This window comes from Gossypium raimondii, chromosome 7 (genome assembly GCF_025698545.1).
Source record: "Gossypium raimondii isolate GPD5lz chromosome 7, ASM2569854v1, whole genome shotgun sequence".
NCBI classification, from domain to species: Eukaryota; Viridiplantae; Streptophyta; class Magnoliopsida; order Malvales; family Malvaceae; genus Gossypium; species Gossypium raimondii.
In genome coordinates, this window is record NC_068571.1 from 2,480,460 (window position 1) to 2,496,058 (window position 15,599).

The window sequence follows — 15,599 nt, forward strand, 5'->3', positions numbered from 1 at the left end:
TGTGTCTTTGAGGTTGTTGAGGGCCCTAAAAGGCTGTTCTTGACATGTTTGTATGCATATTGTTCTGGGGATGTGCTAATATTTTATCACTTCTAATTTTCTGCTAATGGTTGGTGTTCTCTATTGTAATATTATTTTCTTTATTTAATTTTTTTAAAGTAAATTTGGTTATTAACATTTAAAAAAAAGTTAAAATATTAATTTTTTTAACGATATTTGCATGGCAATCCACATAGTTGTTAACGTGCAGTGGAGAAGCTAGGGGTCCCGACCTCCCTAAAAAGGAAAAAAAAATTAGGCCCTTTATATTTTATAAAATTTTAAATTAGTAATGGTAAAATTGTACTTTGACCCCCAAAATTGATAAAATATTGTTTTAATCCTTTAAAAATTGTAAAGATATAAACTACTAAAATGGCAAAATTACATTTTAACCATCGTAAAAATATACAACTTAATTCCGGCCTCTCAAAAAAATTTTCTAGCTTTGCCCCTGTTAACATGTACTTCATACTGACATGACACCATTTGTCTTACATGACATGTCAACAAATAATTTAAAATTTTAAAAATATTTAAAAAATTAATTTTCAAAAAAAATATACATATATATATATAAAATTCTTAAAAATTCAAAAAGCATAGTATAAAGTATATGTGAATTGCCATGCAGATTGTTATATTTAAAAATTTGACATTTAAGTCAATATTTTCGTTTTAAAGAAAACAATTCAACTCTTTTTAAAAAGGCTGGTGGTCAAATTTAACAAAATAAAGTCCAAATTAAGAAAAAAAAGTAAACGTTGAGGACTAAATTTGATATTATACCTTTTATTTATTGGCAAATTTTGTGTTTCTTTGAGGATTATAATCTCATGCATGTTATCCTATCTCTATTTAGGGGTTGTTATTTTTATTAAAATTTTATGGGCTTAGCAAAAAATGAAACTGCTTTCAACTCCCCCTCCTCAAAACCATTCTCACTTATCCTTCTAACAAAAACTTGAAACACAGATGAAAAAGAAGTAGATTTATTTGGGAATGTAGATTTGAAGCTATTTTAGTCTTGGAATAAACTCATCCTTATTTATTGTGAGAAGAAAGAAAAGCAAGTGATTGAGACAATGGGGTTCAACTGGAAGGCCTAGGTAAAGGAATTCCATTCACAAATGAATGGAACAATGTGAGGGCTTGTGAAGGTGAAGTGAAAGGTACTTCATGAGCTGCACCCCTCACTGTTGCAAATGTTAGATATGTTACATTCTTCCCATTTGCATCTGCTCCACCAAATGATTGTGTCCATCCTCCAACCTACAATAAGTCAATGTTGCAAAAATTAAAATTATTGAAGGATTGCAATCTTTAATTTACCCAGAGAGATTTAGGTAATACCTGTTTTTGGTCATACCAAGTGCCATAGTTTGAAAAGGGACTTAGATTCAATTCCTTTGCAATGTTATTAGCAATTATCCTTGTTTGAGTAAGTGGGATTTTTGCATCTTGGTCCCCACTATTTTAATATTTTAAAAGAAGAAGAAGAAGAAAACATTACAATTATTAAAATATGAAGCACCAACTAGCAAATGTTGAAGAAATTATGTAAAACGGCATTGAATATACCTATACAATAAGACAGGAATACCCTTCTTGATAAGACTTGAGACAAGAGGAATAAGGTTCATGTCTATGTTCTCTTCTTGGTAGACAAGAGGCCTGCAAAACCCTAGTTTTACTCTCTCTATACTATTCAATATTAAATAAACCCTGTGTATAAATAGGTTAAAAAGCAGATTAAACATCAAACCTGTCCAATCGATTGCATCGATCAAGTCAATCAAAATTTTAAATATTTAGAAAAAAGATTTTAATCAGAATATAAAAGAGAAAGAAAATTACCCTAAACAAAAATCCCAATGGAAAGGGAGGTGAGTTGTGTTGGCATGGAGTGCCTTTTGAACTTCAGGCTTATTAAGGTAGGTAAATATTCTTCCTGTAAGACATGGATCACCCTTCTTTTCTCTCTTACCAACCTTCACAAGTGTTAAAAACAAAATTATCAATCTCATCATATTGCTATTTTGATACTTATATAAAAATGCTACTCATACTTGAAAGTAAGTGAAGGGTCAAAATTAAAAATTAAGAAGTAAATAAAATAATTTAGTATTTGGGAGGGGCTAAAAAAAATTCCCAAAATGAAGAGTCCAAATAATATATATAGGAAGGAGGAGACATACAGCTGAATATATGCTTCTAACTTTAAATTGCTCGACGTTCCTCGAAGATGTGCAAACTGGCAAGAGAAGATCATCGAATCCCACGTCGAGACTAACTTCATCTGCAACTCTATTGAACACATCATTGCACCCTTGAGACCATTGTGAATGAACGTATTCTCGCATATACTTGGAATCATTGCAAACCGTCTTCTCCAAGAAGAGGGTTTCATCTGATATAGCACCATGAGACCATAAGTAGTCCCCGGCCAGTACACTGATGTCCAGGTCCAAAAGTGGATTCCCAAGCTATAAATTGAAGAAAATAATCGAATTTTAAGTTTTGAAACTAATGAATTTTGATAGGTTTAAAGGTGATAACCGTATCATTTGTATATTACAGCAATGGCTTTGAGGTTGACTGGTTCCACGTTAGGGTTCTTGTTGTGCTCCACTAATAAGGCTGCCAGTTGTGGGATATAGTGGCCTGCATAGCTTTCACCGGCTAAGAAAAAGTCACAATCTTTGAATTGGGGAAATTCTTCCAACCACTTCAAAATAAACCTATAGTTATCTTCAGCTGCCACAATTAAAACAATCATCATCACATGAGGATCAGTCCATAGTTTTTTGCTTCACCCCTTCTTCATAGAATTTCTAAATATGAAGTAGGGTTAAGGAAAATACAGACCTGTCTGTGTATCATTCCAATCGATGTAATCCTTGCTAGTATTGGAGTACGAAAATCCAACTCCAATTGGCGATTCCAGGTATAACATGTGGGATTCTATCATAATAGGAAATTCTTTAATAAATAATAAGGAATTTAAACCTTGAATATATGAGTAAAACCTATGTACTAAAAGTTAGATTGTATTTATTAAAGTAATGTGTAAATTAATCCATGTATGTAAGCTAAAAAAAGTAAATTAGTTCTTTCAATTAAAAATTTCATTCATTTGTACCATTAAAAATTGACGTGACTGATAGAATAATCAGACAATGACACGTGACGTGTCATGTGTACCTCATGCTGATGTATAAGGATTAGTTTTTAGCATTAGAAATGAATAAAATTTTTAACAAAATGATCAATTTATTCTTTAATCTAATGTACAAAGATTATTTTACCTATTTTTTAAATAAAAAAATAATATAATCCGAATCCTTACCTGATACCTAAAAATATGTATACAAAAGTAAAGTTGATGTACCAATATTCCATGAATAAGGATTCTTGATAAGAGTTCCATTTTCTCCTGGTTGGAATGGACCATTTTCCATGAATGCACCAAATCCAAGTGATGAACAACCAGGGCCTAAATCAAACAATTAATGACATCAATTTCTTATTAAAAAAATAATATCAGTAAGTCATTAATATTTTTTTATTTTTTTTCAGTAATTGAATCCATTAAACCAATAAACTTGTACATACCCATATAATTTTATATTTTTAATACTAATTTATGCAAAATAAATATTAAATATATAGTTTATTTTAAAAATATATATTAAATATATATTTAACTAAAAATTGCATTCAACACTAATTTTTACAAATAAAATTAAAACATAAAAATATAATCTAACTCGGACTATATTCGATTTTTGTTAGTTTCAATTATTACTCATTTTTATATAATTTTTAGATTAAATATGTCACTAATCTCGATTTAACTGGTCCGACTAATCTATATAATCTAGATTTTATTTAAAGCAAAAAAAAAAGAAGAAGAAAAGAAATGGAAATAAGATAATTGGTTAAAAACCTCCATTGAGCCACAATGTTAAAGGGTGGAGTACATCTTCATTGGATGAACATTCGACAAAGTAATAGAAAAGAGCTCGGCCATGTTCTGCATCTGTTACAATGTAACCTGAATATTGTCTAAATGAAAGGTGGCCGTGTTGTCCTGGCAACGATGGTATCAGTTCTGACCTCACCTTTGAACATAAAAAGAAGAACAACAACGATAAGAACCAAACACCCATGATTGAGTTGATTGAGACAATTTTCAATACATTGATTTGATCTATAGATATATATACAAGGCCTAGGCTTAAAGTCCTGGCTTCTTGCATTTCTTGTTTTTGTAAGTTTCTAGGAATCGGCGTGTTGTCTCGTATCTGAATTGATATATATATATATTTTAATTCAAGGTAGATTATATAATTTTGATTCTTTTACTATTACACAATATAAATATAATAAAGATAAATTACATCCAATGTCACTAAATTATTAGTAAGTTCATGTTTTGATCACTCAATTTTAAAAAGTTACAAAATATCATTGAACTATTTGAATGTTTTCAGTTAAGTCATTGGATTGTAAAGTCTTTTTCTTTCTAAAGTCTACCTGGTGAGTTTCAAGCGACGATTCGACGATCTATATGGTGAAACAGTAGCCATCGATGAGTAGAAGAACATATCTCATATCCAAGCTGATCTAATGGTCGATGTCAAAGATCATAGAAGAAAGTTGTTTGGATTTTGGTTCAAAATTTATGATGTTGGAAGTTGTTTCATGAGAGAAAAAAAGAAAACTAAATTGTAGAAGAAGAGAGGAATTTTACCTTTTCAATTGGTGCTAAAAGTGAGAATGGAGAATGCTATATAATGGCAATTTTAACAGCCTAATGAATTAAATGAAAATTTTTGAATAGTTTAATGACTATTTTGTAATTTTAAAATTAAGTGACCAAAATGTAAACTTACTAATGGTTCAGTGATTTTGTATGTAGTTTACCTATATAATAATATGATAAATGATACAAACTAGGGAATAATATGACAAAATTAAATACTGCAGTAACAAATAACTCTCTCACATATATACCACAAGCAAACAATCCCTATGATTCGAACTCACTACGTGAGTTTTAAGATGAACACTCATGACAAATAAATCAAACATTAAGGTTCGAGCGCAATATATTAAAGTCAAGTTATATAAATTGTTACACTCTTACCTTAATTTAGACCCAATTAAACCCTTTATTGAGTCACTGAGTGTCCACTAAGTAGCATAATTGGGTAGGAGCCCTCACTTATTTATAGATACCCCAAGGTATAACTTAGAGTAGGGAGACTCTTCTCCCAAAACCCTAATACACTAAGCATTCATCCTAAGTCCCTCTATATTTTCGACTCTCGACCCTATAATGGGTGAACCAGCCTTTTTCATCATCGTCCTCCCTTCTTCATCTCCGTTGGTAACTTGTATCAACATAAATATATAATAATACCTTAAAAAAAGTATATTGTAATAAGAAAAAAAGACACAAAAATCATACAAAGATAGAGTTTAGACATAAATTTCAATGCTTGTACGTTGACTATGAGACTATCGAGAGAGAGATTTTTTGTTTTGTTTTGTTTTGGTGCAGGATGTAAGATCCCTTTAGCTGTAATTTCTGCAACAATTACAACATTGTTGAATCTCCACCTTGTTTTTGTCTACATATGTTATTTAATTTAACATATATGAGGTGATAAGTTGATGCCAATAGTACAACATTGGTCCCCCCCCCCTCACCTTTTGAAATACCCAATTTTACTTTTTAAATATTTTTATTTTAAAAATCATAAACTATTTCTAAATGCATTAAATATATCTTATATTATAATTTGATTATTCTTCTTTGCAACAAGATATAGAAAATGAAAATGAAAATATAGGATATATTAATTTTGATTCAATCATACGTTTTAAGAAAATATATCAATTTACTTTTATATTAGATAAATAAGATTATTTTTGTATGTAATATATAAATATAAAATGATGCTATATCAATAATTGTATTAATATTTTATAGGAATTGGACAAAATTAAAATTTCGTATAATTTTGAGATTTATTCTAAAATATATCATAAATAAATTGCTATCACATAACAAGTAATAGCGCTTCTAAAATAATAATTTAAAAGCATGCGATTTAAATCAAACACATGAAACAAAAAACATCCTTAACAATAAATATTCTATGTAACTTTGAACCCAAAAACATATCCGTAAATATTAGGTTTAATGGCAAGGTTTATTACACTTTTAAGAGAAAATGCAAGTTCAAACTTTATAAACTATATTATTGAAAGAGACAATTATGAATCTAAACATTAACTATAAAATGGGGACGAAGAATAAAAAATTAAAAAAAAAGAAAAAGAAAAGGTCCTCACTGATCAATAGCACAAGAAAAACCTTAAAACAAATAAAGTCACCTTATCTATATATACTAAAAGGCTTGAACTTTAAGCTTGAAGCTTAAAACAAATAAAGGGCCCGTTTTCTATATGGGCTGGGCTTTGGGCAAATTTTTTGGTTTGAGCCCTGCCAAACCCAAATATTATGTTATAAAATAATATTATATTAATTATATATGTTAAATAATATATATATTTATATTTATATTAAATTACTAATTCAATAATAATTAAACCCATTGCACAAGATCTAAAAAAAAACTTACCCAGCTAGATTAGCCAACCCAAAATATAAATTTTTTAAAATTTATATTTAATAGAATAAAATATTTATTATATTTATTTGTGTTTTCAAAATAAAATAAAACATTTATTATATTTATGATAGTGCTTTTTAATATAAATAATTTTTAATGTAATTTTAATATGTTAGAGAACTTTTATTTTAGTCTTTTTCATTGCATCTAGTGTATTATATATGTAATTTTAAAAAGATAATAATTTTAAATAAATATTAATCTAAGAAAAATCATATATGGGCGAGTCGGGTCGGCCTAGGTTTATTTTTCATAAATAGGTCTAAGCTTGAGCAAAAAGATAAGCTCATTTTTCGAGTCAGACACGGACTTAGAAAAGCATTCTAAATATCTTGCATAAGCCCAGCCAAACCCGGCCCGACACATGAACACCTCTAGTGATTGTTATAGAGGATTGATTGTACAAGCAATCTCAAATCTCAAGAAGTCATTGCAAAAAAATGTTGTCCGTCTCAAATCTCAAAATTAAAGTCAAGGTTTTCAAAATCAAATCGATATGGTTGAACCAATCAAATCATTATTTTTTTATTTGATTGAATCAATTTGTTCAACCAGTTTGTCCGATTTATTTGAATAAATTATAAAAAAATTTAAAAAAGAAATTGACTCAAATAAGTCCAACGGACCAATTCAACCTATTTGAGGGCAACCGGTCCAATCCCTTCTTTCGAACTAGTATTCTAGTCGGTTCTCTGTCCTATCGATCATGATACTTCATTGTCATCCTTAGGCTCCCTTTAGATGGATGGCGAGATTGGCTCTAGTGATATTAAAAATAACGGTGACGGTGAGATTAGTTATTGTAGTAGTGAGATTAAAATTAGTGGTAAGATATGTTTGAATTTAATTACAACGATGACGATGAAATAAAAGTCTAAAATAAGAATTAAGGACATATTAAAATATGCATGCATATAATAAAATAAAATTATTTAATCATTTATATTAAACAATAAAATAAATTTAAATTAATATTAAATGATAGTATAAATAGTATAAATATTAAAGTTAGATTTATATTAAAAATAGTACAAATATTTATTAATAAAATATATTGAAATGATTTCATATTAAATAAAATTTAATATTATATTTAACATTAAAGAACAATATAATAAAAATAAGGCATAATAATAAATTTTAACCTTTAATATTTACACATGTTATCAATTTGGCTTCTTTTTTAAACTAATTTTGATCCTCAAACTTTTAATAAGAATTGAATTTGATCATTCACCAATTCAAAAATAATCGAATTGTTGTTTTTTTAATGAAAACATCGATTAAAATGTTAAATTTTAAACATGACAATCCGCATTACAATCAACGTGTATGTTATGCTAATTTTAATTTTGAATATTTTATATATTTTTAAAATTTTTAAAATTTGAATTTTTATAATTTTTAAATTATTTGTTAACGAACAAATAATGTTATGTCAGCATGAAATATATGTGGACAGCCACACAAGTTAGTCATGCCAGCATCGTTAAAAAAATTAATAATTAAATTTAACTAATAGTAATAATCAAATTGAAAAAAAAAAAACCTTGTCTACTAAAGCATGTTTGTGCCGCTGGAGTTGCTCCAAACAGCTCATCACTAGAATTGTGATGCGGTGAAAAGAAAATTGAAGGCAAAACATTATATTTCATTTCCAGGGCCCACCCAACCACATCAGTCATCCAATCCTTCTATAATAAGTAACCATCAACTCTAACTCAAACCTTACATACAAACCAGAACATGAAATTTCCTAGAAACTTCATCATTAAATTATTGAAAACAACCTCAAAGTCAAGACAGTAATACATTTTAATCAATCTGAATACTACATTTTACCCCCAAAAAACCATATCAAACATATATATAATAATCATATGGAATTTATTCTTTAACAACACAATGTTTAGAAACAGAGCAGCTAAACCACTCCAATTATAATATGGGATGTTGATAAATTAAGAAGAGAAACGAAAATTTACAGCTGATTCAACCCGATTAACTATTCCTACCCAATCCTCCATCATCTAAAATATGAAGACCACACTGTCATGAACCCTAGACTTTTGGTTTTGAGCCACACATTCAGAGATCCACATCAGGTTCCTGATCTCTTGCTCTCTTAATCTCATGTATGCAAAGAAAACACCATAATGGAACTGCAGGTGAAATTTGATGCATTATTTATTTGATGAAGAAAATAGGAAATATAAAGAAATAAAATCAATCATATGCCGCAGGTGTGCTTTTCTTTGATTATTGTTATTAACAAAGATAATTTGATGCCTGAGAAATAAAATATAAACCTGTTGCTCAAAAGCTAGGCAAAGCCTTTTCACTTCCTCCTCGTAAAATGCCTTGTCAAGCATCTGGCTCTCTCCGTAAGATAGTTTGGAGAAAATTGATTGGTAGGGAGGATATTTTTCCATCACAGCACGGACCTAGACAACAAACGAAGCAAAAGAGTAAGAACTCGAAGTAGCTTCATCTATGAATAATACGTGAAACAAACCTGGTCAATATCCTCACACACAGCAAGTTCCTCATGGCCATAGGGATAACTGTTTAACATGAAGTAGCATTTCAGATATAAAACTCAAACAAACCTAACACCCAAAATAAAGGAGCATAGTCAGGCCAGAGAGAATGAGCTTACAGCAGACCAAAATTCGAGTATAATTTCCTCCGATCATCACGCGTAAGTTCAGTGCCAATGCTGCAAAAAGTAAACCACACCAAACATGTTTATTAGAAAATACATGGTAAGAAAGTACATAGAGTAAAACTAGAAATCCATATGAAGTAAACCTTTTACATAATTAATAGTACCTGTTAATGGTGATATTTACAGCCCTTCTGTCAGCCTCAAAGGCAAGGAGGTCAGACATGATCTCTGCGGTCGCACCACCAAGTTTCTATATGGAAAAGGAATGTTTAACTTAACAAGTAGGGAAATGAAAACAAGTAGCATAATCCATATGCAAAAAGAAATGCCGTCTTTCTTCTGTATTAAAAGCTTACTTGGCAAAATTTGTAGAAGTCTTCAAGGTATGCTTTGTAGAGAGTGTTCCTCATGATTTCAATGTTCATGTCATCAAGATCCTGGAGAAAGTCCAAGATACATGAAGCCAAAATAAAAGGTTCAAATATTACTTCGTTCAACACAATCAACACCCCAACACAGCTACTAACAATCGGACATGTGTGCTTATACACAGATAATCAGGAAAGTTGTTAGAAGCATGTACCTCAGAGGTAATACACTCAGAGAAGTATGGAGCCAGAGGAGTGTCAACAAGAACCAATCTGTAGAGTTCGCGCATGTTCTGAGCAACTGCCAGGGTTGCAATACTGAAGCAGCAAAACAGAAAAGTTAGCATACATATCAGGTGAGGTTAGATAATAACCTGATCTCAAGCAAGAGGTTAAATTACCTGTCAAACATGCCCAAAGGATGGCACTTCTCCAAGAGCTCCTGAACATCTCTCTCATGCAAGGTTCCAGTAACAATCAAGACAACATTGTCTATCATGTGACCATATCTATATGGAATAATAAAAAAAGTTAGTTTTTCTTGGGATGCCTCTAAATCAACAAAAACCTATTAATCAATCTTCATATTTGCACTATCTTAACAGACATCTTTCCTTAGATCACTGAGAACTCAAGAAAGCCCAACCGAAGTCAGCAACCCTACAATGCCCCCCCCCCCAACATCTAATAAGCTAAATAGTTAACAAACAATTCACACCACCATATAAAAAATCACCCGTAGATGATGCTAACAAGCTCAGCACTGCTAGTATTCAATTAAATGAAACCCAGATCATTAGATGTGAAATAAATCAATTACCATTGTCTAAGAGAAGGATAATTCAATATGTCACAAGCAATTCACAGAAAGAATCTTTACATACGTGATATATTCTAAGAAGGTGGACAATGGCTCCGTAGCTTGGCATAACATATGCTTATACTCATCAACAAGTTTAAGAGTGCATTTCTCTACAATTGTAGTCGTATGCAATGGTGAAGGTTCTGCAAAGCATATAATAAAATTAAAATGAGATCCCATAATTCATAATATTAATCAGATATACCTTGAATTAACAGCATGAAATTGTAGTTAATAGCAACTTCGGCTCAATTCACACCAAAATCAAGGAATTACCTTAGCAGATTTGAAATTGAAAAAAGCAATTAAATTGAACATCATGAAAGAGACTTACCGTTTTGGAGATAAGGGCCGTACTCGGTGGCGGAGAGATGCATCTTGATATCATCAAGGGTTTCGCATTGGCAAAGATTGTTGTAATCGGCGGCGGTTAAGAGTCCGGCCCTGTGACCTCTCACGATCGCTTCCAAGTAACCGCCGTGGATGTTAAATGTCATAGCTTCGAATCCGTACATTTTGCACCTTTTTTGACTTATTTGAGCAAATTAAGATCTGAATTTGGGAATTGGAAGTTAAAAACAGAACCCTAAAGATGCAGATTTGGGAAATTGGGGAGAATTATGTTTCTTTGAGGGGATTTGTGGGAAGGGAAGGAAGTATGGAAACGAGAGTTTAGATGAGATCTGCGTTGTTACAAGTGTTTTGTTTCTGTATATATATTTGTGAAATTGCTATATAGTCCTCCAAAAGTTTGGGATGTCAGATTTAGCTCTCAAGGATTACTTCTTTTGATGTTTATTTTTTTACTTAAACTTGACCATAATTTTTTAGAAAGAGTTAGAAGTGTTTTTTTACATAAGTATTTCATGTTAATTTTATGAAATTTTTAAAAATTTTAAAATTTTAAAATTATTTGTTGGCGTGACATATAAAGTAAATAGTGTTATATTAGTATAAAATACATGTAAATTATCACATAGATTATCACGCCAATATCGTCAAAAAATTAATATTTTAGTCGATATTTTATTAAAAATAAAATAATTTGATTCTATTTGAAATATTAATAAGAGTAAAATTTAACTAAAAAATAAAATTAAATTAATAAAAGATATGAACTAAATTTAACATTATTATATTCACAAAAGGGGGAGATTACATGATCCCAAATTCCTCCTACTATTTCCACCTAAACCTTTGCTACACTATGTACCAACATTTGCAAAAAAAAAAAAAGAAAGAAAGGAAAATACTCAATTTTCACAGCAAATTGTACATTTCACAACTAATTTATTTACAAAAGTAACTAAAATGGAAGGAATTATATATGTTTCAATTCAATGCTACTTTTGGTAGAAGAGCACATAAATGGAAAATCACCAATGCCATCATAAAACAGCCTACTAAACTCATCATCAGCATCAACACCATTTCCTCCTTGTTGGTTCTTTGATTCATCATCCCCATCGGTAACACTGCTTCCGTCTTCGGACGACACGTTTGAGTTCTTTTTTACCAGTTCTCGGAATATCGATGATCGAAAGAGAAGATCTAGTGCTGTAGGCGATGACGACGATGACGATGGGGTTTTGGTTTTGAAAACTTCCTGTTTTTCTGGAGACTTCAAGTAATCTGTCGGTAAAGAAGGGTGAAATGAAGGCTTAGATTCAGGCTCTACCATTGTTCCTGGTTTTAACCATCTGAAATATGTGCTCAAATCGAAGTTGGTCACTGCATTTATCCCTCTATATTCAATTGCTGCTATATCGTAAGCCCGAGCTGCTTCCTCTTGGGTGCCTGGAATATCATAAGCACTCGGACATGAGTGTCAGAATACGGATATTGCGCACAAATGCTTCAAAGCAACATAGATATATAAACTTACTGTAAGTGCCTAGGTAGAGATATTTGTTTCCAAAGACTCTCCCTATTCTTGCTTCCCATCTCCCATTGTGATGGTGCCTGCATGATTATTCATCCAAAGAAAAATCTTTACTTCATTTGTGCATTTGCATAAAATTTTCATATATTCATGTCTCACGAGCTGAGACACGAGACTTAAGTCAACATTGCCTAAGTGCCCTCTTATTAGTTGCACATGCATGTAATCCAACACTTATATCTGTACCTTGCAACTCCCCTATACTTGGACACACCTCTTGAAAACCCACTGCTCCTTCTGAAAACAAAGAAGTTGGAATTCACATTTATTATTTTTAGAATTCAGTAGTATATATGCATTTGTGATATGATATATAGAGTTTTACCTTCTTAATGAGGCCAAGTATTCTTCTTTTGTCACTGTTTGCATTATTTCAATCTCTTTTTCATAATCTGATATCTGCAGGAATCATCAAAGGGAGTTATTACATCATTTCTTTAATATATATTCAAACTTATAAATTCGGGTATAAGCAATCTTCAAATATGCAACTTTTTCTTAATAGAAAACACGAATTACCGAGAAATTAGTGAAAGTCGATGTTCCCCAATACTTAAGTGCAGCTAAATCATATGCTCTTGCAGCAGCTTCTTCGTCATCATAAGCTCCTGAATTTAGTAAAAATGATTCATTTCTCTATAAGATGAGAGTCGTTTTTTGTTTTAGAAAAAAGTGTAACTTGTATGCACTCACCAAGATAAACTGCAGGATCCCCAAGAGCGAAATCCACAGCAGGAACCAATGGAAGAACATAAAATCATACAACAATACATAAGCATCGATAAACCAGAACGATACCCAAACCCTAAAACCAAAACAAAGAAAGAAAAAAGATTACCTTGTTTCCCTTTCTTTTTCTGTGTAACATTCCAAGAGAGTTTATCCCACAAGTGAGCTTCATACCGTCCAGTCCATCTATGTCTATAATTTTCCATTATTAATTGCAGTCAAACAACCTTAAAAACGTAATGTTACAATCGTTATTTTACGGGTTCGACTTTAGAAAGGCCTAGTTCGTACCTGCTGACACCTCGAAACCTTGAACTTCTTTTCACAGTAGTAGCAGCAATGGGCCGTTGTTCAATTTGTTGCTGGGGTTGAACTTGAACCAGTCCTTGATTCCCATCAAATCCGACCGCAACCGAATCTGGAGTTCTTCGCCGTCTCTTCACACACCTTACGGCTTGAACCTCATCATCAACAACTGAGCACAACCGGCGACGGTGGCTTCCTAGGCATTGTGCTTTGTTAACCATCATCATTTCCATCTCTTGTCACCTTGATATTCTTTTCTTCTTTTTATCTGTTTTGTAGCTTTACTTTTTTTCCTTTCAATGGCCGCTTGATCTATAGAGTGTAAAGAGTTGATGTATATATATATATATATATATATATATATATATATATATATATATGTGATTATGAAATTTGCAATTGTTATGTTTCGTTATTGTTGTTGAAAATATTTCCTTAATCCAAAACAAGTGTATCGATGATCACTATGAACAAATTAAGACAAATTTGCAATGTCCTGACGAATTTTAGATGTCCCTACTTTGTTTGTCAATGCCAACTCGTATATAATATACACAAAAGTTAAAAATTTTGTTAGATTATATATTATCGTTTTATGCAGAAATTGAATAAATTAGTGACAGTAGATTAAAGAGTAAATTTTATTTTCTATTATTAAAACTGATGTTACTGACAAAATAATCAGACCCATTTTCTTAATAGAATTAAAATAAAATTTGACTCTTAATACAATACAAAACTAGAAAATACCTATGTAGAACAAGTTAAAAAGGAAGAACAAAGGAGATGAGCTATATTTACAAGAAATGGGCCGGAAATTCCATTGAGCATTAATTTGATTTGTATGAAAGAGTTAAAAGACGACATAAGCTGTTAATCAACCTATCAAGTACAAAACATGGTGTGCTTCAATATGATCTTATGGCTGACTATGGGTGCCTTCTTTCATGGTAGCCACTAGGAAGCTGTAATTGACTGAGTTCCCTATGGAATCAAACACCAAAAATATTCAATTTGAAGTTATTATTTAATTATAGTTTATGGGGATATTACAAGAAATTCCCTCTGGATTTATTTACTTAGGAAAAAAGATTAAACGAATACTTGGTCCTTGACTGTTGCAACTCTCTTTGGTATATGAAAAGGATTTATTTGGATTCCAATTATCATTTGATAATAAATTTTCTTTATTTCAAATTTAAGTTTAATTATAAAATATTTAAATATCTATACTGTCCAGGGAGGTTTACAGTTGGACACGTGTACGTAAAAATACCACAAATGCCCAAAACATATAAAATTGAATAGTTAGGTGATGATTTTATAACTTTTCATAATTGGATGACCAAAAAGAAATCTACTAATAATTGAGTGACTATTAATACAATTTACCTAAATATTGTAATCAAATTTTTGAAAAGAATATTTAAGGCTTTGGAAAGTGAATTGATTTTCTAAAAGCTTATATTTTTTGTGTTTGGATGATTATCGTAAAACATTTTCCGGTATTTGCCAAATTTCCTTAAAACCATTTTCTAAAAGTTGTTATTACTCAAACGAATACGACATAAATATATTTGTTACAAAATATTTCTTTTGATAATCAAAAGATATTTTATAATAAAATGATATTTTGTAATAATTAGTATCAGATATAAACTTAATAATAAACAATGCCTAATTAAAACTTAATTTAAATTATATAATTACATATTGACACAATAAAGTTGGAAAGAATAGATGAAGCTAAGAATGATTTCAAGAAATATTTATATTTATATAATTAAAATATTCACATTCTATACTATGTTAAAATATGTCACAAGTTCCTACACTCTTCAGTAAATTTAGAATTTAGTCCCTATACTTTTATTTTTGGGAATTTAGTCATCCAACTTTTAGATTTAACTGTTAACACTATTAAAATTATTTTGTTAAATTCAAGTTCATTACAACGTCATTTTTAGTTACATAGTTA

At 30.6% G+C, this 15,599-nt stretch overlaps 3 protein-coding genes across 3 annotated transcripts; all 3 read right to left on the reverse strand.

Annotated features, from left to right (window-relative positions):
* Positions 1-1,131: 1,131 nt before the first annotated feature.
* On the reverse strand, positions 1,132-4,211 carry LOC105765532 (serine carboxypeptidase-like 46). The gene is made up of 9 exons (XM_012584699.1): positions 3,989-4,211; positions 3,431-3,535; positions 2,908-3,003; positions 2,618-2,796; positions 2,238-2,525; positions 1,897-2,030; positions 1,621-1,713; positions 1,393-1,510; positions 1,132-1,311 (listed from the first exon to the last, which is right to left on the reverse strand). The coding sequence occupies exons 1-9, from the start codon at positions 4,209-4,211 to the stop codon at positions 1,132-1,134; spliced, it is 1,416 nt and encodes a 471-aa protein (XP_012440153.1).
* Positions 4,212-8,498: 4,287 nt separating this feature from the next.
* LOC105768230 (V-type proton ATPase subunit d2) lies at positions 8,499-11,334 on the reverse strand. The gene is made up of 10 exons (XM_012588052.2): positions 10,979-11,334; positions 10,667-10,787; positions 10,184-10,291; positions 9,998-10,100; positions 9,771-9,851; positions 9,579-9,664; positions 9,406-9,465; positions 9,262-9,310; positions 9,056-9,190; positions 8,499-8,908 (listed from the first exon to the last, which is right to left on the reverse strand). Exons 1-10 carry the CDS (start codon positions 11,157-11,159, stop codon positions 8,777-8,779), a joined length of 1,056 nt encoding a protein of 351 aa, XP_012443506.1. The 5' UTR covers positions 11,160-11,334; the 3' UTR covers positions 8,499-8,776.
* Positions 11,335-11,965: 631 nt separating this feature from the next.
* Positions 11,966-13,854, reverse strand: LOC105771817 (AP2-like ethylene-responsive transcription factor At1g79700). Its single transcript, XM_012593209.2, has 8 exons — positions 13,607-13,854; positions 13,425-13,507; positions 13,280-13,288; positions 13,106-13,194; positions 12,912-12,985; positions 12,773-12,823; positions 12,530-12,606; positions 11,966-12,441 (listed from the first exon to the last, which is right to left on the reverse strand). Exons 1-8 carry the CDS (start codon positions 13,852-13,854, stop codon positions 11,966-11,968), a joined length of 1,107 nt encoding a protein of 368 aa, XP_012448663.1.
* Positions 13,855-15,599: the final 1,745 nt, after the last annotated feature.

What these genes read in the sequence shown, in the direction of transcription:
- LOC105771817 (XM_012593209.2), bottom strand. Translation starts at nt 13,854, where the DNA reads ATGGAAATGATGATGGTTAACAAAGCACAATGCCTAGGAAGCCACCGT. An exon ending in TACTTGGCCTCATTAAGAAG is followed by an intron (nt 12,824 to 12,911) that starts GTAAAACTCTAT and finishes CTTTGTTTTCAG; the next exon opens with AAGGAGCAGTGGGTTTTCAA. An exon ending in AAGTATAGGGGAGTTGCAAG is followed by an intron (nt 12,607 to 12,772) that starts GTACAGATATAA and finishes ATAATCATGCAG; the next exon opens with GCACCATCACAATGGGAGAT.
- LOC105768230 (XM_012588052.2), bottom strand. Translation starts at nt 11,159, where the DNA reads ATGTACGGATTCGAAGCTATGACATTTAACATCCACGGCGGTTACTTG. An exon ending in GTAAATATCACCATTAACAG is followed by an intron (nt 9,466 to 9,578) that starts GTACTATTAATT and finishes TACTTTTTGCAG; the next exon opens with CATTGGCACTGAACTTACGC. An exon ending in TGTGTGAGGATATTGACCAG is followed by an intron (nt 9,191 to 9,261) that starts GTTTGTTTCACG and finishes TTTGTTGTCTAG; the next exon opens with GTCCGTGCTGTGATGGAAAA.
- LOC105765532 (XM_012584699.1), bottom strand. Translation starts at nt 4,211, where the DNA reads ATGGGTGTTTGGTTCTTATCGTTGTTGTTCTTCTTTTTATGTTCAAAG. An exon ending in TCCTTATTCATGGAATATTG is followed by an intron (nt 3,004 to 3,430) that starts GTACATCAACTT and finishes CTATTATGATAG; the next exon opens with AATCCCACATGTTATACCTG. An exon ending in CATTGGGATTTTTGTTTAGG is followed by an intron (nt 1,714 to 1,896) that starts GTAATTTTCTTT and finishes AGGGTTTTGCAG; the next exon opens with GCCTCTTGTCTACCAAGAAG.